We start from the raw sequence: 26,023 nt of genomic DNA, 5'->3' as shown, positions 1-26,023 counted from the left end.
ATATATTTATATTTCAGTAAAATGGATTCATGCCATGCAAAGATGGAGTTCAATGTAGAGTGAAATGTGTCTACAACCATCAAACTAGTTGAGGAGGTGCAATCTTGTCATCAAAACTCAGAAACGACTCCGCTTTGTCCATCAAATTTACCAATGTGGAATGCTTTATAAATTCTAGCAAGTTTGAGGACCAAAGTGAAGGAAAAAACAACACATAAATTATCCAGCTCACTCGGATATCATTTGAGACCTCCTGTAATTTCAATTTTGTTATTGATTTGACTTAGATTTGAGTGTGCTTATTTTTTTTCTTATTTGGCCGAGTCTAACACCAAAATTTGCACAATTCTTGTGCTTATCAAATCTCCATTTTTCACATGAATTCTTGTTCTCTACCTATGTGTTATTATATCTTCCATATTTTAAAATCCTCAAAATCAAATAGGCTTTTATAGGGATAATTATTCAAAAAACAAAACATTCCAAGAATCGAATATGCGCTTAAAGTAAAATCAGTTATATTATAAAAGCACACTACAACAACAAATAAGAGAGGTTGCTAAAAATTCCCACAAAAAATTCATCCATACAATGATTTAGTGGACCATTTTATATAGATGGATCCCATAAGCTAGATTTTTATTAGATATCAGCCATTAGATCTTCAGAAGTGTATCTGTATACAGTAAGGCCATTAGATCTTCATAGATGTACATAAGTAGATTTTCTTAAAAATACCTAAACACATCACAGTGTTACTATTATGACTTATATTTTCCTTAATTATGCGATAAAAGTTAGGGCTTCTTAGGCCATGTCAAGTGTTGGGCACCATTTAGTGCTATTCAATCAGAGCACTACCTCTAGTTGGTGCTAAACATTGTCAAATGCTGTTTTAAAGGAAAAATGGTTGGAATCAGTTCTAGTACTAGAATTGAGTTCTAAAAATGTGTTGATCATATGTGGGGCCCAATCTAGATCAAATTGCAAGAGGAATGTAAATGATGATGAAATGCAATGTTCTGCTTGTGGGCCCAAAAGTAGGTGACAATAAAAGGTTAAGTACATGATTGGTTAGTGGCAAACAGTTCGCTTGGCAATATTTTGATATGTTAATATTTTGAAACTCCAAGACTTGCCAATTTTGACAAATTTTGTGAGATGTGCGAAATAAGTTGGTAGCTAACCAATTGATAGCCAATTTTTTAGGACATTGCTAGGCAACGCATGGGCGCTCGTTGGACTGCTCGAGCATACTCACCATATTAGGAAATTGATGTGACATGTCATTCTAGCCAACTAAAAAAGGAAAGTGCATAGTCTCCTATCCTCAGGTTAGCTCCGCCAGAGACCACGTGCATTTATATGTGGTTTCAATTTTTTTAAAGAAGTCATAACTTTTGATTCGAATGTCAGAATTTAGATCCGTTTTCACTATTGGGTTTCTCGCAACGAGTTCTTCAAAACTAGATCTCATATGAGTAGGTTTCAACAAACTTTTTTTGAGCAACGTTGTGTTCTACAGAGGCAACTTTAGTGCTATAGGAAAGCAACTCCTTTTTCGCCCTAGGATGGCTACCTATCAGTGGAGGATACTTTTAAGTTGGTTACCATGACTACTAATTGACTAGCTTCACCTCTAAGTTGCCTACCATAAGGACACCCAATCACCCCAAATGTGAGGATCGGCCTCCCTAGACACATTTAGCCATCCAATGACGGTCGCCTAATTTATTTGAACAAGTCCATACGTCCGACATCTTCCAGACCAAACGACGAGCGGGTGTTCCCAGGGCCGCTCAGCATCCATTGCTCCCTTCGACATCAAGCCAGATCCCATCTCCTCAGACAACAAGAGGAGCAAAATCCGCCATGTATTTTTGATCGTACCAAGGGATCCACCCCGAGGAGATGAATTATTGACGCATCTCTATGACACAAACATGAAAGGTATCTAAAACCTTCACATATTTGCCAAATTATGTTCTTGGTAATGTTTTGTTCATGAGAACTGGGCAACTAGACACATGGTTTTAGACAACTGCATGGTTGATAGTGGGCAACTGGATACATGATTTTAAATAATTGTATAGTTGATTGTGGGCAACTAGATACATGATTTCAGACAACTGTATAGTTAATTTTGGGCAACTGGATACATGGTTTTAGACAATGGCATCGTTAATTGTAGGAAACTATGACACCTAAAATAATGGATAAAGAACAGACACGTATTCATTTTTTGGAGGGGGTCACATGTAAACTTAATCCCCTAAAAACACTTCATGATTTTAGTTATGTCCTCATGGCCATCTCCACACCGCTCCCCCTCTATGATCAGTCGCCAAGTATTTTACGAGCATACCAAGGGATCCCACCCCGAGGAGATGAAATTCTTGATGCATCTCTATGACACAATCTTAATTAAAAGGTATCTTAAACCTTTACAAATTAGCCAAATTATGGACTTGGTAATGTTTCTATTCATGAGGATTGGGCAACTAGATACATGGTTATAGGCAACTGTATAGCTAATTCTGGGTAACTATGACACCTGAAAAAGGGATAATTAACGACCATACACATGTTCGTTTTTAGGGGTTCACAGATAAACTTAATATCATAAAATAAACTTCATGGTTTTAGTTATGTCCCCATCACGAGCTCCACCCCATCACCCACTATGATCATCCGCCAAGTGTTTATTATCATACCATTGGATCCCACCCGAAGAGAAGAAATTCTTCACACACCACTTTGACACAAACTTAATTGAAAGGTATCTAAAACGTTTAGATATTGGCCAAATCGTGGTCTTGGTAATATTTGTTCTCATGAGGATTGGCCAATGGGATACATGGTTTTAGGCAACTGTATGGTTAATTGTGGGCAACTATCTTATCTTTCATGTATTGCACATAAAAAGGTATCCAAGTATCTTTTTCTGTGTGTTTTTGTTGCTTTTGTTGTGTGATAGTTTTTCTGAAATCCATCTGTGGTTTGTGTGGTCGCCAAGGTTGCCTGTTGCCTCCCTCCGACGGCGAAATCCGAATTCCGATACTTGAATCAAGAGTTATGGCTTTTTAAAATTTTATTAAGCCCAAATAAATGCACGTACTTGTTCTTTCTTAACTGATTTATGCAAAGTAGGGAGAGTTCGATGGAATGAGGAACAAATACTTTCCTTTTTTAGTGTAATGATGACACAGAATGCTAATTACCCTTTTTGTAGTGTGAGTTTTTTGTCGTGTACCGCGTGCGCTCGTCAAGCCCAATTAGTGCAGATGCACTATTAAGCATTTAGGAAATTTTTTAGCATGCAAATATGTTGGCTAGCCAACTTTTGGTGACCAACCAATTATGTTTTTGAATCTGAGGAAACTTCCTAGAACCAGGTTCTACAATTTTTCTTACTACCTAAGACATTCCTCATGCTCTAATATCAAAGAAGAGAACAATGACTAGAGGCCTGCCATGTGTAGGAACATGCATGGCAACAACAAGAGGGAGAAGGCAAAGCTCTTTTTGATCTAAGCATGTTCTCTTCATAGATTTCTAGACATTCCGGAGGAGCTGTGGATTCCATGTTTCTTTTTTCCTTTTTTGCATTCGTTCCAAAGAAACCAGCTATAGTATACGAGAAATAATGATTGCTAATAGTGTCAATTCCACAAGAATCGGCACATAACCAGAACACTAGGCCCGCAAGGGATCAATTTTTCATGTATTTTGAACTTTTTTTTACAGCTGCTACGAATGCCACGCGCGTGATTTAGTTTGCTTGTTCATTGTTCTTTTAGCGGCTAACATTTTGCACATTTGATTTTCCCCGCAGCCTTGACTGGGTTATTAGATCATGGGCCAGGTAATAACTGACGCGTGTAGACACCTGTTTCGCCCAAATTCGCCCGCATGCCCCATTCTCGGCCTCTCACCTCACCTCCCGGCGTGTCCTCTTCCCGTACCTCATCTCCATCGGTGCCATCAGTGATGCATTATCGAGGGAGCCCATGACCGTCATGATCGGGGAAGGATAAACTTGTTGACGACAACACTATTCAAGGAGGAAAAACAACTGGAGTTCATGTTGGAAATATGCCCTAGAGGCAATAATAAATTGATTATTATTATATTTCCTTGTTCATGATAATCGTTTATTATCCATGCTAGAATTATATTGATAGGAAACTCAGATACATGTGTGGATACATAGACAACACCATGTCCCTAGTAAGCCTCTAGTTGACTAGATCGTTGATCAATAGATGGTTACGGTTTCCTGACCATGGACATTGGATGTCGTTGATAACGGGATCACATCATTAGGAGAATGATGTGATGGACAAGACCCAATCCTAAGCATAGCACTAGATCGTGTAGTTCGTATGCTAAAGCTTTTCTAATGTCAAGTATCATTTCCTTAGACCATGAGATTGTGCAACTCCCGGATACCGTAGGAATGCTTTGGGTGTGCCAAAGGTCACAGCGTAACTGGGTGGCTATAAAGGTACACTACGGGTATCTCCGAAAGTGTCTGTTGGGTTGACACGAATCGAGACTGGGATTTGTCACTCCGTGTGACGGAGAGGTATCTCTGGGCCCACTCGGTAGGACATCATCATAATGTGCACAATGTGATCAAGGAGTTGATCACGTGATGATGTGTTACAGAACGAGTAAAGAGACTTGCCGGTAACGAGATTGAACAAGGTATCGGGATACCGACGATCGAATCTCGGGCAAGTATCGTACCGATAGACAAAGGGAATTGTATACGGGATTGATCGAATCCTCGACATCGTGGTTCATCCGATGAGATCATCGTGGAACATGTGGGAACCAACATGGGTATCCAGATCCCGCTGTTGGTTATTGACCGGAGAACGTCTCGGTCATGTCTGCATGTCTCCCGAACCCGTAGGGTCTACACACTTAAGGTTCGATGACGCTAGGGTTATAAAGGAAGTTTGTATGTGGTTACCGAATGTTGTTTGGAGTCCCGAATGAGATCCCGGACGTCACGAGGAGTTCCGGAGGTAAAGATTTATATAAGGGAAGTCCTGTTTTGGTCGCCGGAAGAGTTTTGGGGTTTATCGGTAACGTACCGGGACCACCGGGAGGGTCCCGGGGGTCCACCAAGTGGGGCCACAAGCCCCGGAGGGCTGCATGGGCCAAGTGTGGGAGGGGACCAGCCCCAGGTGGGCTGGTGCCCCCCCCACAAGGGCCCAAGGCGCATGGGAGAGTGGGAGGGGGCAAACCCTAGGTCCAGATGGGCCTTAAGGCCCACCCTAGGGGGCGCCCCCCTCTCCCCCTCTTGGCCGCCCCCCTTTCCCATCTAGGGCTGCCGCACCCCTAGGGGTGGGAACCCTAGAGGGGGCGCACCCTCCTCCCCTCCTCCTATAAATAGTGAGGCCTAGGGGCTGCCCAACACACGATTTGATCTCTCCCGTTGGTGCAGCCCTCCCTCTCTTTCTCCTCATATCTCGCGGTGCTTGGCGAAGCCCTGCTGGATCACCACGCTCCTCCACCACCACCACGCTGTTGTGCTGCTGCTGGATGGAGTCTTCCTCAACCTCTCCCTCTCTCCTTGCTGGATCAAGGCATGGGAGACGTCGTCGGGCTGTACGTGTGTTGAATGCGGAGGTGCCGCCCGTTCGGCACTAGGATCTCCGGTGATTTGGATCACGACGAGTACGACTCATTCAACCCCGTTCTCTTGAACGCTTCCGCATAGCGATCTACAAGGGTATGTAGATGCACTCTCCTTCCCCTCATTGCTAGTCTCTCCATAGATAGATCTTGGTGACACGTAAGAAAATTTTGAATTTCTGCTACGTTCCCTAACAGTTCAGCATTCCCGTGGTTCGCCTTCGCAAAAGCCATGGGGGTTGGTCAGCGTGCTAGGTGCCCAGCTGCCTCCAACTTGCATCATTGTCGTGGACGAACGAGCTCCAAAATGTATCAACCTTTGAACCTGAAGAATTGGCACTACTATTTGTCGCAGTGTTGGAAGTGTATTGTAACATTACTGTGCTTGCCATCACTATCGGTATCTGGGTATGTTCTCAACTATAGAATATCAGGTCAATGCAAGTCTTGCAGGTGAAAAAAGATGAAGAGTGGGAGAGATAAGCTATGTCATTTTTTTCCAAAATGGAAGATTCATATTGAACTTTAGATCCTAGAACTACTAATTAACTTGGTAATCCCTTGTGACCTTTATCATGTGAGAAGTTATGAAAAGGTGACACATGGTGGATATTTTTTTATATTTGTGTCATCCATATTTCTAATATGTTGAACATAAACAAACAACTAGATCATAATACTCCTCTGCAAAGACATATTCACAAAAAACACACAACAAACTCTCAAAATCTCAAACAAGGAAAAACTCTCAAACCAGCCAATGAAGCGCGGCATGCCGCCGTGCACTACCCGTTAGCATACCCTAGCCACTTTTTTGTGGAAGCCCGAGGGTACCAACCTGATAAGTTGAATAAAACATACTATAGCATGGATTGACACGTGGCTAAAGTCCTTTCTAAAGGTAAAGGTATGTACTATAAAAATATCCACCACTTAGTGACTTTAAGATATGTATACCAATGACCCTACCTGAAAAGTATTCTTTGTATTACCCATTCTTCAATTCTTTTTTTTTGCGATGAGCCCATTCTTCAATTCGTAACTCATATACAAGTAGCAAGCACTTCGCGTGGTGCGCGTCCAGCATGGGGAGAGGCGGCTTGGCGAGGCTGGGCAGGGAGGCTCTCCAGGCGTGTGCTGGTGGTCTGGGCAGCGCAGATCTGCGGCAGGAGGGCCGAGGCCCGTCGTGGTGGTGCTGCTCCAGTGGAGTGCATGGTGGACGAGCTTCGGTGACCTATACAACACTCGGGTAGCAGCTTCGGGGGTCCAGCGGCAAGGAGGTTCCATCATGAAGTCGCGCAGCGGCACGAGAGTGCTTGCTGCTACTTGGATCAAGGCATGGGAGACGTCGTCGGGCTGTACGTGTGTTGAACGCGGAGGTGCCGTCCGTTCGGCACTAGGATCTCCGGTGATTTGGATCACGACGAGTACGACTCCTTCAACCCCGTTCTCTTGAACGCTTCCGCATAGCGATCTACAAGGGTATGTAGATGCACTCTCCTTCCCCTCGTTGCTAGTCTCTCCATAGATAGATCTTGGTGACACGTAAGAAAATTTTGAATTTCTGCTACGTTCCCTAACAGTGGCATCATGAGCTAGGTCTATTGCGTAGATTCTATGCACGAGTAGAACACAAAGTAGTTGTGGGAGTTGATTTTGTTCAATATGCTTACCGTTACCAGTCCAATCTTGATTCGGCGGCATTGTGGGATGAAGCGGCCCGGACCAACCTTACACGTACGCTTACGTGAGACCGGTTCCACCGACTGACATGCACTAGTTGCATAAGGTGGCTGGCGGGTGTCTGTCTCTCCCACTTTAGTCGGATCGGATTCGATGAAAAGGGTCCTTATGAAGGGTAAATAGCAATTGGCATATCACGTTGTGGTCTTTGCGTAGGTAAGAAACGTTCTTGCTAGAAACCCATAGCAGCCACGTAAAACATGCAAACAACAATTAGAGGACGTCTAACTTGTTTTTGCAGGGTATGCTATGTGATGTGATATGGCCAAAGGATGTGATGAATGATATATGTGATGTATGAGATGATCATGTTCTTGTAATAGGAATCACGACTTGCATGTCGATGAGTATGACAACCGGCAGGAGCCATAGGAGTTGTCTTAATTTATTTATGACCTGCGTGTCAACATAAACGTCATGTAATTACTTTACTTTATTGCTAACCGTTAGCTGTAGTAGTAGAAGTAATAGTTGGCGAAGCAACTTCATGGAGACACGATGATGGAGATCATGATGATGGAGATCATGGTGTCATGCCAGTGACGATGATGATCATGGAGCCCCAAAGATGAAGATCAAAAGGAGCAATATGATATTGGCCATATCATGTCACTATTTGATTGCATGTGATGTTTATCATGTTTATACATCTTATGTGCTTAGAACGACGGTAGTAAATAAGATGATCCCTCACTATAATTTCAAGAAAGTGTTCCCCCTAACTGTGCACCGTTGCGACAGTTCGTTGTTTTGAAGCACCACGTGATGATCGGGTGTGATAGATTCTAACGTTCACATACAACGGGTGTAAGACAGATTTACACACGCGAAACACCTAGGTTGACTTGACGAGCCTAGCATGTACAGACATGGCCTCGGAACACAGAAGACCGAAAGGTCGAGCATGAGTCGTATGGTAGATACGATCAACATGAAGATGTTCACCGATGTTGACTAGTTCGTCTCACGTGATGATCGGACACGGCCTAGTTGACTCGGATCATGTAATCACTTAGATGACTAGAGGGATGTCTATCTGAGTGGGAGTTCATAAGATGAACTTAATTATCCTGAACATAGTCAAAAGGTCTTCGCAAATTATGTCGTAGCTCGCGCTTCAGTTCTACTGTTTAGATATGTTCCTAGAGAAAATTTAGTTGAAAGTTGATAGTAGCAATTATGCGGACTAGGTCCGTGAACTGAGGATTGTCCTCATTGCTTCATAGAAGGCTTATGTCCTTAATGCACCGCTCAGTGTGCTGAACCTCGAACGTCGTCTGTGGATGTTGCGAACATCTGACATACATGTTTTGATAACTACGTGATAGTTCAGTTAAACGGTTTAGAGTTGAGGCACCGAAGACGTTTTGAAACGTCGCGAAACATATGAGATGTTTTGAGGGCTGAAATTAGGATTTCAGGCTCGTGCCCACGTCAAGAGGTATAAGACCTCCGACGATTTTCTTAGCCTGCAAAGTAAGGGAGAAAAGCTCAATTGTTGAGCTTGTGCTCAGATTGTCTGAGTACAACAATCATTTGAATCGAGTGGGAGTTGATCTTCTAGATGAGATAGTGATGTTTCTCCGAAGTCATTACCATCAAGCTGCTAGAGCTTCGTGATGAACTATAATATATCAGGGACATATATGATGATCCTTGAGATATTCGCGATGTTTGACACCACAAAAGTAGAAATCAAGAAGGAGCATCAATTGTTGATGGTTGGTGAAACCACTAGTTTCAAGAAGGGCAAGGGAAAGAATGGATACTTCATGAAACGGCAATTCAGCTGCTGCTCTAGTGAAGAAACCCAAGGTTGAACCCAAACCCGAGACTAAGTGCTTCTGTAATAAGGGGAACAGCCACTGGAGCAGAATTACCCTAGATACTTGGTAGATTAGAAGGCTGACAAGGTCGATAGAAGTATATTGGATATACATTGTGTTGATGTGTACTTTACTAGTACTCCTAGTAGCACCAGGGTATTAGATACCGGTTCGGTTGCTAAGTGTTAGTAACTCGAAATAAAAGCTACGGGATAAACGGAGACTAGCTAAAGGTGAGCTGACGATATGTGTTGGAAGTGTTTCCAATGTTGATATGATCAAGCATCGCACGCTCCCTCTACCATCGAGATTGGTGTTAAACCTAAATAATTGTTATTTGGTGTTTGCGTTGAGCATAGACATGATTGGATTATGTCTATCGCAATATGGTTATTCATTTAAGGAGAATAATGGTTACTCTGTTTATTTGAATAATACCTTCAATGGTCTTACACCTAAAATGAATGGTTCATTGAATCTCGATCGTAGTGATACACATGTTCATGCCAAAAGATATAAGATAGTAATGATAGTACCACCTACTTGTGGCACTGCCACGTAAGTCATATCGGTATAAAACGCATGAAGAAGCTCCATGTTGATGGATCTTTGGGCTCACTCGTTTTTGAAAAGTTTGAGACATGCGAACCATGTCTATTGGTGTATATGCATGAAGAAACTCCATTCAAATGGACCGTTTGAACTCACTTGATTTTGAATCACTTGAAACATGCAAATCATACCACATGGGCAAGATGACTGAAAGCCTCGTTTTCAGTAAAATGGAACTAGAAAGCAACTTGTTGGAAGTAATACATTTTGATGTGTACAGTCCAATGAGTGCTGAGGCATGTAGTGGATATCGTTATGTTCTTACTTCACAGATGATTTGAGTAGATGTTGAGTATATTTACTTGATGAATGACGAGTCTGAATTATTGAAAGGTTCAAGTAATTTCAGGGTGAAGTTGAAAGATCGTCGTGACAAGAGGATAAAGTATCTATGATATGATCATAGAGATGAATATCTGAACTACGAGTTTGGCACAGAATTAAGACGTTGTGGAAATTGTTTCACAACTAATACAGCCTGAAGCACCATAGTGTGATGGTGTGTCCGAACATCATAAATGCACCCCATTGGATATGGGGCATACCATGATGTATCTTATCGAATTACCACTATCCTTCATGGGTTAGGCATTAGAGACAACCACATTCACTTTAAATAGGGCACCACGTAATTCCGATGAGATGACACCGTATGAACTATGGTTTAGAGAAACCTAAGCTGTCATTTCTTAAAAAGTTTGGGGCTGCGACGCTTATGTGAAAAAGTTTCAGGCTGATAAGCTCGAACCCAAAGCGGATAAATGCATCTTCATAGGACACCCAAAACAGTTGGGTATACCTCCTGTCTCAGATCCGAAAGCAATAAGCGATTGTTTCTAGAATCGGGTCCTTTCTCGAGGAAAAGTTTCTCTCGAAAGAATTGAGTGGGAGGATGGTGGAGACTTGATGAGGTTATTGAACCATCTCTTCAACTAGTGTGTGGCAGGGCACAGGGAGTTGTTCCTGTGGCACCTACACCAATTGAAGTGGAAGCTTATGATAGTGATCATGAAACTTCAGATCAAGTCACTACCAAACCTCGTGGGATGACAAGGATGCGTACTACTTCAGAGTGGTATGTAATCCTGTCTTGGAAGTCATGTTGCTAGACAACAATGAACCTACGAGCTATGGAGAAGCGATGGTGGGCCCGGATTCCGATAAATGGCTCGAGGCCATATAATCCGAGAGAGGATCCATATATGAAAACAAAGTGTAGACTTTGGAAGAACTACTTGATGGTCGTAAGGCTGTTAGGTACATATGGATTTTAAAAGGAAGACAGACAATGATGGTAAGTATCACCATTAAGAAAGCTCAACTTGTCGTTAAGATGTTTTCCGACAAGTTCAAGGAGTTGACTACGATGAGACTTTCTCACCCGTAGCGATGCTAAGAGTCTGTTGGAATTATGTTAGCGATTACTGCATTATTTATGAAATCTTGCAGATAGGATGTCAAAACATTGTTTCCTCGACGATTTTCTTGAGGAAAGGTTGTATGTGATACAATCGGAAGGTTTTGTCAATCCTGAAAGATGCTAACAAGTGTGCAAAGCTCCAGCTATCCTTCTGAGGACTGGAGTAAGCATCTCGGAGTTGGAATGTATGCTTTGATGAGATGATCAAAGATTTTGGTGTATACAAAGTTTATGAGAAACTTGTATTTCCAAAGAAGTGAGTGGGAGCACTATAGAATTTCTGATGAGTATATGTTGTTGACATATTATGGATCAGAAATGATGTAGAATTTCTGGAAAGCATATAGGGTTATTTGGAAAGTGTTTTTCAATGGAAAGCCTGGATTAAGCTACTTGAACATTGAGCATCAAGATCTATAAGGATAGATCGAAACGCTTAATGGTACTTTCAAATGAGCACATACCTTGACATGATCTTGAAGGTGTTCAAGATGGATCAGTCAAAGAAGGAGTTCTTGCCTGAGTTGTAAGGTATGAAGTTAAGACTTAAAGCTCGACCGCGGCAGAATAGAGAGAAAGGACGAAGGTCGTCCCCTATGCTTAAGACATAGGCTCTACAGTATGCTATGCTGTGTACCGCACCTGAAGTGTGCCTTGCCATGAGTCAGTCAAGGGGTACAAGAGTGATCCAAGAATGGATCACAGGACAGCGGTCAAAGTTATCCTTAGTAACTAGTGGACTAAGGAATTTTCTCGATTATGGAGGTGGTAAAAGAGTTCATCGTAAAGGGTTACGCCGATGCAAACTTTGACACTAATCCAGATTATTCGGGTAGTAAACTGGATTCGTATAGTAGAACAGTTATTTGGAATAGCTCCAAATAGAGTGTGGTAGCTGCATCTAGGAGATGACATAGAGATTTGTAAAGCACACACGGATTTGAAAGGTTCAGACCCGTTGACTATAACCTCTCTCACAAGCATAACATGATCAAACCCAGAACTCATCGAGTGTTAATCACATGGTAAATGTGAACTAGATTATTGACTCTAGTAAACTCTTTGGGTGTTAGTCACATGGGGATGTGACCTTGAGTGTTAATCACATAGCGATGTGAACTGGATTATTGACTCTAGTGCAAGTGGGAGACTGTTGGAAATATTCCCTAGAGGCAATAATAAATTGATTATTATTATATTTCCTTGTTCATGATAATCGTTTATTATCCATGCTAGAATTGTATTGATAGGAAACTCAGATACATGTGTGGATACATAGACAACACCATGTCCCTAGTAAGCCTCTAGTTGACTAGCTCGTTGATCAATAGATGGTTACGGTTTCCTGACCATGGACATTGGATGTCGTTGATAACGGGATCACATCATTAGGAGAATGATGTGATGGACAAGACCCAATCCTAAGCATAGCACTAGATCGTGTAGTTCGTATGCTAAAGCTTTTCTAATGTCAAGTATCATTTCCTTAGACCATGAGATTGTGCAACTCCCGGATACCGTAGGAATGCTTTGGGTGTGCCAAACGTCACAACGTAACTGGGTGGCTATAAAGGTACACTACGGGTATCTCCGAAAGTGTCTGTTGGGTTGGCACGAATCGAGACTGGGATTTGTCACTCCGTGTGACAGAGAGGTATCTCTGGGCCCACTCGGTAGGACATCATCATAATGTGCACAATGTGATCAAGGAGTTGATCACGGGATGATGTGTTACGGAACGAGTAAAGAGACTTGCCGGTAACGAGATTGAACAAGGTATCGGGATACCGACGATCGAATCTCGGGCAAGTATCGTACCGATAGACAAAGGGAATTGTATACGGGATTGATCGAATCCTCGACATCGTGGTTCATCCGATGAGATCATCATGGAACATGTGGGAACCAACATGGGTATCCAGATCCCGCTGTTGGTTATTGACCGGAGAACGTCTCGGTCATGTCTGCATGTCTCCCGAACCCGTAGGGTCTACACACTTAAGGTTCGATGACGCTAGGGTTATAAAGGAAGTTTGTATGTGGTTACCGAATGTTGTTCGGAGTCCCGGATGAGATCCCGGACGTCACTAGGAGTTCCGCAATGGTCTGGAGGTAAAGATTTATATATGGGAAGTCCTGTTTTGGTCGCCGGAAAAGTTTTGGGGTTTATCGGTAACATACCGGGACCACCGGGAGGGTCCCGGGGGTCCACCAAGTGGGGCCACAAGCCCCGGAGGGCTGCATGGGCCAAGTGTGGGAGGGGACCAGCCCCAGGTGGGCTGGTGCGCCCCCCCCCCCCCACAAGGGCCCAAGGCGCATGGGAGAGTGGGAGGGGGCAAACCCTAGGTCCAGATGGGCCTTAAGGCCCATCCTAGGGGGCGCCCCCCCTCTCCCCCTCTTGGCCGCCCCCTTTCCCATCTAGGGCTGCCGCCCCCCTAGGGGTGGGAACCCTAGAGGGGGCGCACCCTCCTCCCCTCCTCCTATAAATAGTGAGGCCTAGGGGCTGCCCAACACACGATTTGATCTCTCCCGTTGGTGCAGCCCTCCCTCTCTTTCTCCTCATATCTCGCGGTGCTTGGCGAAGCCCTGCTGGATCACCACGCTCCTCCACCACCATCACGCCGTTGTGCTGCTGCTGGATGGAGTCTTCCTCAACCTCTCCCTCTCTCCTTGCTGGATCAAGGCATGGGAGACGTCGTCGGGCTGTACGTGTGTTGAATGCGGAGGTGCCGTCCGTTCGGCACTAGGATCTCCGGTGATTTGGATCACGACGAGTACGACTCCTTCAACCCCGTTCTCTTGAACGCTTCCGCATAGCGATCTACAAGGGTAGGTAGATGCACTCTCCTTTCCCTCATTGCTAGTCTCTCCATAGATAGATCTTGGTGACACGTAAGAAAATTTTGAATTTCTGCTACGTTCCCTAACAGTTCAGCATTCCCGTGGTTCGCCTTCGCAAAAGCCATGGGGGTTGGTCAGCGTGCTAGGTGCCCAGCTGCCTCCAACTTGCATCATTGTCGTGGACGAACGAGCTCCAAAATGTATCAACCTTTGAACCTGAAGAATTGGCACTACTATTTGTCGCAGTGGAAGTGTATTGTAACATTACTGTGCTTGCCATCACTATCGGTATCTGGGTATGTTCTCAACTATAGAATATCAGGTCAATGCAAGTCTTGCAGGTGAAAAAAGATGAAGAGTGGGAGAGATAAGCTATGTCATTTTTTTTCCAAAATGGAAGATGCATATTGAACTTTAGATCCTAGAACTACTAATTAACTTGGTAATCCCTTGTGACCTTTATCATGTGAGAAGTTATGAAAAGGTGACACATGGTGGATATTTTTTTATATTTGTGTCATCCATATTTCTAATATGTTGAACATAAACAAACAACTAGATCATAATACTCCTCTGCAAAGACATATTCACAAAAAACACACAACAAACTCTCAAAATCTCAAACAAGGAAAAACTCTCAAACCAGCCAATGAAGCGCGGCATGCCGCCGTGCACTACCCGTTAGCATACCCTAGCCACTTTTTTGTGGAAGCCCGAGGGTACCAACCTGATAAGTTGAATAAAATATACTATAGCATGGATTGACACGTGGCTAAAGTCCTTTCTAAAGGTAAAGGTATGTACTATAAAAATATCCACCACTTAGTGACTTTAAGATATGTATACCAATGACCCTACTTGAAAAGTATTCTTTGTATTACCCATTCTTCAATTCTTTTTTTTTGCGATGAGCCCATTCTTCAATTCGTAACTCATATACAAGTAGCAAGCACTTCGCGTGGTGCGCGTCCAGCATGGGGAGAGGCGGCTTGGCGAGGCTGGGCAGGGAGGCTCTCCAGGCGTGTGCTGGTGGTCTGGGCAGCGCAGATCTACGGCAGGAGGGCCGAGGCCCGTCGTGGTGGTGCTGCTCCAGTGGAGTGCATGGTGGACGAGCTTCGGTGACCTATAGAACACTCGGGTAGCAGCTTCGGGGGTCCAGCGGCAAGGAGGTTCCATCATGAAGTCGCGCAGCGGCACGAGAGTGCTTGCTGCTACTTGGTCAGCGCGGCAGCCCGAGGTGGAGGAGCTCATAGTGCTGGAGTGGGAGCGCACTTGCGGTGGTTGGATCTTCTGCGTCCTCCGGCGGGCGCACGTGGTGCGCATGAGAGCTCGGTCAACACCACCGACCGCAGGGAACATGAGCAGCGGGTTGGGCCGGCAACACATGGAAAGTGGGCAGAGGAATGGGAAATCATGTTGGGGAAGGAAGTTGTTATTCTTCGTCTAAGGGGAAATATTTTGTGATAGAAGAAAGCCGTACAACTATTTGGTTAATATTTGATAAGTCACGGACGGCTCAGGGAAATCGGCTGGCCCATTTTGCTCTGGGCACTTAGGCAGTCCTAGACCATTATGTGTATAATTGGACACTAAATTAACTGAAGTGGGGAATGAGAGAGGTTGGACAAGTAAGATTCACAAGGAAGAAAAGACGCGGAGAGGGTTCATAATTCGAGACCGAGATATATAGATAGATAGATAGATAGATAGATAGATAGATAGACAGTGCTAGAAGAATAAGAAGAGTGACTCAACGATAACGAAAATGGTGTATGTTAGATACAATTATTATTTTTGAGGACTGATGCAATTGGCGTTGAAATAATAAAATATGCCCTATTGCAACATACGGGCCCCATTGGTATCTATCAGACGTCAATGCCAAAAACCATGATATTCAAATATTGGACATACTTGATGCTCTGGTCAAATGGAGTGACATTGCCACTATGATAACTATCCGTTATTTTTATGAGGGAATTTTACAATGCACTCAAAATAGCGCAACCCAGTTGGAATTCCTATATATCTAGATGTCAATGTATATTTCTGGCTGGCATTCTAATGAGCACAGACTAGTAAATTTATATATTTCATGATCATAAAATTCAAGATACAATGATTTATTTTTTATCACTATATTCAAGATAATATTAATTTATTCAATTGTAGGGATGTGTCTGACTATTTTGTTTTTTATTTCATGCTCTCATGGAACAGTAAAGAACTGGCTCGTCCAGTTTTCATAGTGAGTAATCTTCATTGCGCGTTTTTAGACCTTCCACGTGAAGTGTTTGTGCTCACTACCTATATTGCCTGTGAATGATGGTTATGTGTTGAGAAAGAAGTTTTCATTATACTTGCTCGATATTATGCGGATGAAACTAAAGACAACAGTCGGGAATTTCTTAAGCTCGTTAATTCCTACCAGATTATTAATTGGATTATCACTCTCTATGTATACATTGTCAGATTACCTTTTTGTATCAACTTACATTGCAAGTGAAGTAGATTTCAATTATTACTCGATATATTTTGTATACTATGAAATTTAACATGTACTATGTTCATATATAACTCCAAAAAAATATTTCAAATGCCCTGGCAACGCACAGGCATTCTAGTAGTTTTATTTGTTTCACAATTTGATTGAAATGGGAATGGATATCATAAGCGATACAAATATTTTTTAAATGATTTCACATAGTTTAGTTCTTTTCAATACTATATATTTTGATAACCCATATTTCACTGTTTCATAGATGGATTGAAACTGAATGTCATACTTTTGAATAATATACACATTTTCAGTACTAGATACATTTCAACACCATTTCCCTTGGTTACTTGAAGAATTACTGGATGCTTCACTACCAGATCATTTTGTTACCAAATCCATTTCAATACCAGCTGTATTTCAACTAGCAGATCACTTTCATAACTACATGCATTTCGAATAACATAAACCTGAAATACGAATGACAAATTCCACAATCTCAACTACTAGTGTGAACTGGAATTTGCATTTCAATTTCATTATCCACATATTTTAATAAAAAAAGTCCCTCTAAAATGGTTGTACTTAATTGTTTCCCAATTTGACTGAAATTGAAATGGGTGTCACAAGCTATATAAGGTTTTTAAGAAAATTTCACATATTTCCATTTTTTTCATCTTTCGATAACCCATATTTCACTATTTTAGAAATTGATTGAAATTAAATATAATATGTTTCCAGCACAAGATGCATTTTCAGCACTAGAAAAATTATAGAACCATATGTATTTCTATAACAAATCACTATATTACCAGATGCAGTTCAATAACAAATGATTTAATATGAGTTGCTTTTCAATTACCATATCACTTTCTCAACCACATTAGCTTCAAATAACATGTAAGTGAAATATGAATATTACATTTCACAATCACAACTATCAACTAAAATTTAAATATGCACTTTATTAAAAGATGCATTTTTTATTTCCTATAGCATATATGTCAATAACATAGTCCCTTGGAATTTCTTATAATTTCACCAAATTTTGCATATTTTAGTTTCAACAATAATAATCAGAAGGTGTCATTGGAATTTCAATTGCAGTTTTTAATACAATCTTAGTAAAATCTATGTGACCTACAAAATATAAATATAAACAACCTACTATTCAAACATAAAACCTGATCAAAGTGACATGAAGAGATTTATTGCGGAACCTATCCGATTAAAATAATTAGTATATGTGTTTAGGTAAAGTATCATTCAAATTTTGGGAATGCCAGCAAGAGCCACCACCTGATTTATTGAAAGGAATACAAAGAAAATAAATCCCACTTTAATCTAAAAATTAATGTCACGAATTATCAAACTAGTTAGAGAGAAATCATCGATTGGTTAATAATGAAGTAGATCACAGAAAATATATCTTCATAATCGTAATTAAATATATCAAAACCTTTAAAATTTCATCATGTATCATCTAATTATGAATGAACCGTAACAACTCGTACATGAAAGCTACACATGAACATGATTAGACCATCGGTCTACTCACTCAATTGTCGGTGGAAAACCACTGATTGTTACTCATAATTTACATCTCCTAGAAAAGCAATAACACATATCATGATGAAACAAATAACTATCAAATATTTTATTCCACGTAACAATATTGTGTACAATTGGCCTGTCAACTCATGAAAATGTAATGGTTCATGAAATCATCAATGCTAACTTATATTGCTTAATTTGTTCTTAGCATGACCAGATTTAAATTTCTAAATAGTACTATGCAATTCTATAATGATACTTTTATATTATATATTTATTTTTATGTGTGGCTATATGTTTGCACATTGGTGATCAAAGTACCATCTTAAAGATTGTGTCAATATCCTCAATGCTTATATTTGGTTTGTGATAACTATTGGATACTTCTAGAATCTCTGGAATAGTTTTTTTATTCATATAGAAAAATACACTTTTGATATCTGTAGTGATAAAAATTGTGTACTTGTAAGATACATGAGTCAGTCCCAATGCTAATAATCTTACTTATAGAAGAATTTCAGTGGTAGAAACAATGACCTATTAAGGTGATGCCCGCATTTGCGTGGGTGGGCTATTGATTGGAAAAAAAATAGTAATCCTTTCATACGAACGTTCACTCAAGTGCGTGCTGTTGTGATGCTATCCCATCCACTCAGAGTGTGCATGCGTCTCTCTCTCTCTCTCTCTCTCTCTCTCTCTCTTCAAGTTCATCGATGTCTTGAGCACCAAAGAGCAAGCTGCTGTTGATGATGTTGGGGGGGGGGTGAGGGGAAGATTCTACATGGCTGCGTCTCAGGGCTCACTTTCAGCGACATCACGGAGGATATCTGACATGATAGAAAATTAGATGTGTGTGTAGGGGTGGGTGTTAATCTTATCCGAGTCCTACATGTATCAGTGTTGTTAGTCGGACATGTGGCAAGCGTGTCAGGCTTGCACAGAAAGAGGTACGAGCTTAGGTCATGTTACAAGCTGAACCGTTGAAAATCAGAGGGAAAAAATAAATGGCATGATACGGGCCCTTGGATACAATGTTTTCGTGCGTGTGGCAGTTCCGCAAGAAAAATCAAAAGATAAAAAGTCTCATCAATTTCTTCATGCTTGTTCCAAGTTTGAAATACCTTTTTTCCAGAGAAAAACTCACTTGCAAGTGTTCGTCTACTTTGATGTATCGATCATGTGAGGAATTCCAACAACTGATATCAGATCAAGGTCGAAGATTTGAAGTCATGCATGCCCCGGGGTGGTGACCCGACTAGTGCCTCGGGGCATGCAATAATTGTTCGATGAAGTGACATAAGGGAGGAACGGGCGATCATCGTCCTATGGAGCAACAAGACGGGAGATAGTAGGCTGTCATCAGGAAGGTGGTGGAAGATGATCCTTGATGGGAGCGGTGGGGTGCCAAGGTGGGGTACCGTAAAGTCGTGAAGATCATCATCCGGGGAACTAGATAAGTCACGCGATTAAACACGTTAGGTCGTTCTCATTTTTGTGAGTCGTACCATAGCCAAGTGCTTGTCTTTGTGAGAATCCGCTGAAGATGAAGTGCACCCAGATCGTCTATGTGTCTCAAAGAGAGGGCTCCGATGGAAACTTCGTCAATCTCGTGATCTGCCGGATTAGTCACTTGAACGTGCTTGGAGGGAAAGGGTTACGTGCATATGTTCATAGGGATAAGTGTGCATGCGTGTTGTCAGTGTCTGAGTATGTATGATGTTTCTCAAAAAAAAAACTGATCATCAACAAGGAATGAAATCAATCCTCGCCCTCCGCTAGCGCCCTTGTTGGGCATGCCCTAAGGATGGCTGGTGGAACCATCCAAGGCATATCCTAAAGTGGAGCATGATCAAGAGGCACGTCCTCAAATTAAAGCTACTCCCTCCGTCCAGGTGCATAGGGCATCTAATTCACTATATGATGCGGGAGGAGCGCATTAACTAATTCACTTTCTTGAGAAAATATTTTGCAGTAAAATGAAGAGAAACGGTAAATACCTGGAAAATCCATGCCGGCCTGCAGGAGTGCTGCGTTTGAGATGTTGGCTAGTCTTGTGGAGGGGGCCAGGCGGCGTTATATCAGGGCATGGGGTACTTCCTGATGGGTGAGACCTATATATGGCATGTACCCAAACGAAAATGTTGAACCATTCCGTACGCGGTATGCTGGACAAAACATTATGAAACACTCCTAGTTGAGCTACGTCAGACATGTCAATTCGTAATATGTCAACTCTCTCTCAACCAATCAGCGTGCCCTGACGTTCACAAGTTTGAGCAGGTCGAGTCTCTACAAAAAGCTTCACGTTAAAGTAATTTTCCAAGATGACACACTAGTTGCAGCCAGCCAACCAATGCTTGGTGACGTTCCTAACGTTCGTCACTATGCCAGAGGTGACACGAAGTTTAACTTCAAGTTGCCCGGCTCTATTGTTGCTCACCCAATTGACGGCTAATTTCGGTACCCACTAGTACCTCTTAGTTGCATCACACGTATGCTACCTTCTGTGCACGTTACTGATTTGGAGAAGAACGTTTCACATTTTCAGAAGACGTGGTCGAGTTGCACTAGTCAATGCTAGTATTTTAAGATGATTTGGTATGTGCCATCCAACGATTTGAATACTGATCTGGATTGGTGTATTGTAAGCAAACCCAAATTGGAACGTGCAAGTCATCTCGGCCATTGGATCGATCCATTAGGTAGGTGTTTATAATTGGTGTTCATCATATAAACTTCTTCAGTTATATACATTTTTTCAATAAAGGGAATAATACATCGCGAAGATATCAATTACATCCGGCCTCTGTAACAACACAATACCCTAATGGCATTACGAATGCACATCCAAAAAAACGAAGAAGAAGCTAAAAAAGAAAAAGGCCCCACTACAGAATTCCAGTTCATGCGGCAACAGTACAACCACCACCAAAACAACACCTGAAGTCCAAGTTCTCCAAGAGTGACACCTCAAAGAAGAAAACACTGCACATGCACCGTCGTCACCTGATTATAGATCTTGGGTTTTCACCCCAAAGATAGTCCTCGCTCTCAAAACAATGTCTTCAACAAGACCATTGCCAGGCACAACCAATTAAGGCCAGACCTTGGATTTTCACCCTAAGAGGTAAGACTTTGAACTGCACATGTGCTGCCTCCACCACTTACATACCGCTGCTACAAAATCCGAAACTCCAAGCAAGTTCCTCATCGCCACAAAGGCTCCAATCACCATTACTAGTCCTCTGATCTCGGCTTCCATGACATTCTCCACCTCTGACTTCACCGTGGAACTAAATATCCCATGATGGCAACAGATAGCAGAGCTTCGCACCGCTCCCCTCCTTAACAGAGAACCAGTGGGCACGACTGAATCCCACCCGATCCAGCAATCTCCAGGCATAACGCGCCCATGGGAGTTCGCCGGCGGAGCCTTCCGGAACCCGACACTCTGGCCAGATCAAAAAAGACAGGCGTTAGGCAGATCTTCGTCTTGTCACTTGAGGAACCCTAGGACCGCCCCCTTAAATCAGGCCGAGCCTGCAGCCCACGCCGCCGCGGCACCCCGGATCAGATCGGGGCAGTGCGTGGATCTGGCGCCGCATCGGGAGCAGCAGGGGCGCCAGGAAAGGGCGCCTCGCCGGTAGCCAACAGCGTGCCGCTGTGCATGGAGGAGCAGACCATGCAAACGCCATGGCCGGCCGCTGCCTGTATAGAGTTTACCTTGTTGTCTAGGTATTCATCATGTTTATTTGTGTTTGCATGATTTTAGTTCTAGTAGTCGATTTAGTTCCAGCTGGTTGTATGCATGTAAACATGGCGGAGTGACCAGATCTGCAGAGAAGACAGCATGCAGCGACAGAGAGAGTGCAGTGTAGCGGGCGGACTGGCGGCCATTAGTTGAGTACATGCATTCACGTGTTGATGGGACTAATCATGTGTTCAGTGATCAGGGCATTAGTGCACGTAGTGAAGAGGTGGCCTACGTCGTAGGCAAGTACTGATGGTCAAGAGAGTTAGTTAGCGTCTAGCTACATGCATGTGAAGAAAATGGCCGAGCTGTATGGCCGTTGCGGGAGGTTCGGCCTGTTGGTGCTGGACGTGCGTGCATGCAGCTAGTGGAGAGTGAAATACGGATCAATCCGGTGTGTGGCTTGGCCGTGGGTGCATGTTTCCCTTTAAAAGCACTTGTAACTAGTTGCATCTAGCGAGAGGAAATACAGAAAAGTGGCACAAGTTGTGTGCGGTGCCTAACTCTGTGTATGCGTCTTCTTCAACCTCCAGACTTGTGTCTTCTTCCTCCTCGGGCTGCGCCAACAGCCTTGGCCTTCAAAATGAGGGGAAAACGTCTCGCCGCGAGAGAGAGATCGCCCCACCGCCGCCGTCCGTGGCACGGGCTTAGCCCAGTCGCCTCCTTCGGCGACGGTGAGGGGGCTTGAGGTTGCCGGCGGCTGGGTCTCCCCCCGTGTCGCCCGTGAGAGCGACGCGGGGGTCGGGCTGGAGAAGCGATCTGCCCCTTGTGGCACCAGAAAAGGCATACGCAAGATGCATCACGAGGATGCGTGCATCATTTCGACACAGCAAAAGGCCATAAGCTAAGGCAGTAAGGCTCCTCTTTTATATCAAACTAGACGATGCCACATGCGTTGCTACAGAAATCATACTAAAGCAAGTACATAAAATCGGTGCTTAAAATAATTAAAAATATCGAAAAGATAAATGTAAGAGTGATCTCGATTTTCATGGAAGGCGGATGAAGTGGGTTGGGCGACCCGTGAGGCCGTGACCCACGCGTTGCTCTCCCTTGAAATTTAGGGGGCGAAAACCTAGCGTCGTCTATTTCAGCACCCACCCTCCCTCGTCTCGCCGCCACCATAGGCTCCGGCCGACGAAGCTCACCTGGCGGAGGCGGGGCAACTCTCCGGCTGACGCGTGGTGGCAGGAAGCACTGGCAAGTGCACGATAGCGTGAGGTTTTAGGTCGCCCTGGGTGACGGTGAGCGGGAGATGTGGTCTACGGCGGTGATTTTCTATTTCGGCTGGCAGCTGCGGGGGGCGGGGGTGTGGAGGGGAGGGACACGAATTTGGGCTGCTCCCGGTGCTGCTCCTCATGTGCATTTGTTGGCGACGTGGAGCCCAGGGACTGACGCGGGTGGAGGTCCGTAGTGCCGGTGCAGCGGCATGGATCGATCCCCCTCCTTTAGCGTGGGTGCTCGAGGTGAGCCACAGCGTCTATGGGGAGCCTCCTTTTGGACCCAATTATGATGCTCTTGTGCTCATGTGCTTGCTGGACCTGGCGGCCAGCGTGCGGTGATGATGTGTGGGACGCGAGGCTTTGGGTGAAGGCCTAAGATCCTTCTCTGGATTGGACGACGACGACGTCTTTCATGTCGTTTTCCTCTTGAGGGCGTAGTCTTGGAGCCATGGATCCGCCGTTGGTTTTATCAGTCTTGCTAAGTCTCAGTCGACTGAGACTTCGTTAAGTCTCAGTCGATGCTATATCCGTGCGATCTTACATTAAGATATATGCAGAAATTTCTTTTCAGTTTTTTTTGTCTCTTACATGTTAGTATGTCACTTGATTGAGACTTAGTTAAATCTCAGTTGACTATGATCTAGCCACACCCTTGGTTTATTGGTGTCTCAGTTGGAGCATGATTAGTTTGTTGGTCTGTTTGATGGTTGATAGGACCAGTACCCGAGAAATTCGTCAGGAAGGAGGCAGTCATAACCTCAGTGTCTGAATGGCTGGTACGTGCATTGGTTCACTCTCTTTTCACAGCGCATAACAAACTGTGGCTTCACACTCGTCGTCACGCTGTAGCTCCCGTAGAAGTAGAACCTGTTGCATATTATTGGATTGAAATCTTTGGATCACGCAGGCATCTCGTGAAGGCGCTGGACAACGGAGAGGGCATACGGCTGCAGTACGGGTAACTGAAGAAAGTGTCGGAGCTGCACCTGCAAACACAAGCGCGGCTGGCATTTCTCGGAGGTAGACAGCAAAAGATGACGATGACGTCTCGTCTGGGAAAATATCAGGTGCTCCCATCCTTGGGGTGCTCCTCATACTCCAACTTCAAAAAAATTAATTTTAAATGTTTCAAAAGATTATAATTTTTTTATAAATATTCACAAGAAATGCAACTACAAGTCCTAAAAAATTCAGATATAAACTCTAAATGAAAATAGAGAAACGAAAATGTGAAATCTAGCATGAATAGTGTCATAAAAAAACAAAAGCAACATTTGACACTATTTACATCTGAATTTGTCTTTTTTGTTTCTCAATGTACATTTCGAGTATGGATCCGATATTTTTAGCGGTTGTAGTCACATTCCTTGTAAGCATCCACATTTTTTACTGAAATTTGTGAAACATTTAAAGTTGATGTTTTGAAGTTGGAGCATGAGGAGCACCCCAAGGATGAGAGCACCTGAAATTTTCCCCGGCTCGTCTGTGGACCGTAATCATCATCCTAATCGTCAATCAGGTACGAGGAAGATAACGTTGTATTGCCATGTAGTAGACGCTGAGCTTCTTTCTTTCTCGTAGATAAGATACATGCTTCACTACAGCAATGCCGAGTTCGAAAGCCTATTCCATCTTGGCAGAGAGTTTGCAGAGTTCAGATGTCAGCTAAGCGTATTTAGCCTGAACCCTTCAGGCAAACGTCATTTTGCCGAGCACCCCCTGCTTTGCTGAGAGCCTGAGATCCTTTATTTCTCACTCGGGAAAGCCTCTACTGAACAACCAGAGCCCGACGCGTGGCACCTTTGCCGAGCTTGGTTCTCGCCTATGTCCTCTTTTGCAGAGTGCAGTACTCGGCAAAGCTTCTGCCAGCTGGTTTTTTTATTAGTTATTCATAGCCCTGAGTAAAACACATTCGTAACAATTATATCACTGCCCGCATATCACAAATAGTACCACATCACAGGAAAATCACATGCATTCATCATAAGATCACCAAAGCATCATATGTGGTCCACACAAGCATCATAACAACTGACAAGTACTCACTGAACCCCAAATGTGACCAATTTATGTTACATATGATGAGATGATAAATGCAACACCATAATTTGGACGAACGGGACAAAGATTGTCAAGTTCTTCAGCTCATTCCACCTGATCTGATAAGAACCCTTGCCTACTTCATGATTTCTCTTCTCTTTGAGCACATACTTGGAGTAATCATCCTCTCCCTCCTCCCTAGTATTAAACACTTTGCAGCTTGCCATGAATCGTAGACTTCTGGATATCTACCTGACTACACCACATACCACTTCACCAACAATGGAAGGATAACATGATTTCAAATATGTGCAAGGATTAAGAAAAACTTGAGCTACATAAGTGAGGGAGTCCTGGACTAAGGGGTCCTCGGGCGTTCGGTCTGTTATCCATGGGCCGGACTAGTGGGCTGTGAAGACATGAAGACCGAAGACCATACTCGTGTCTGGATTGGACTCTCTTTGGCATGGAAGGCAAGCTAGGCGGCTAACTGTGAAGATTCCTTCTTATGTAACCGATCCCATGTAACCCTAGATCTCTCCGCTGTCTATATAAACTGGAGAGCATAGTCCGGATAGGACACATTCATTACCATATACACATAGGCTAGGCTTCTAGGGTTTAGCCATACGATCTCGTGGTTGATCAACTCTTGTAATACTCATATTCATCAAGATCAATCAAGCAGGGAGTAGGGTATTACCTTCATAGAGAGGGCCCGAACCTGGGTAAACATCGCGTTCCCCGTCTCCTGTTATCATCGATCCTAGACGCACAGTCGGGACCCCCTACCTGAGATCCGCCGGTTTTGACACCGACGTTGGTGCTTTCATTGAGAGTTCCACTATGCCGTCGACAAAGGATTCG

General features: G+C 43.4%; 1 protein-coding gene across 2 annotated transcripts in view; it reads right to left on the bottom strand.

Moving 5' to 3' along the window:
• LOC125515649 (putative serine/threonine-protein kinase PBL18) overlaps window positions 1–20,257 on the bottom strand; it is a 30,263-nt gene extending 10,006 nt beyond the window's left edge. For both annotated transcript variants that reach the window (XM_048681163.2, XM_087529296.1), the window contains exon 1: window positions 20,140–20,257. In XM_048681163.2, the coding sequence (XP_048537120.2) occupies window positions 20,140–20,152 (13 nt within the window). In that variant the 5' untranslated portion in view covers window positions 20,153–20,257. The remainder of the gene's footprint in view (window positions 1–20,139) is intronic.
• Window positions 20,258–26,023: the final 5,766 nt, after the last annotated feature.

Source organism: Triticum urartu, chromosome 6A (assembly GCF_056163025.1).
Source record: "Triticum urartu cultivar PI428250 chromosome 6A, HENAU_Tu73, whole genome shotgun sequence".
NCBI classification, from domain to species: Eukaryota; Viridiplantae; Streptophyta; class Magnoliopsida; order Poales; family Poaceae; genus Triticum; species Triticum urartu.
This window is presented reverse-complemented; position numbering and strand designations above follow the sequence as displayed.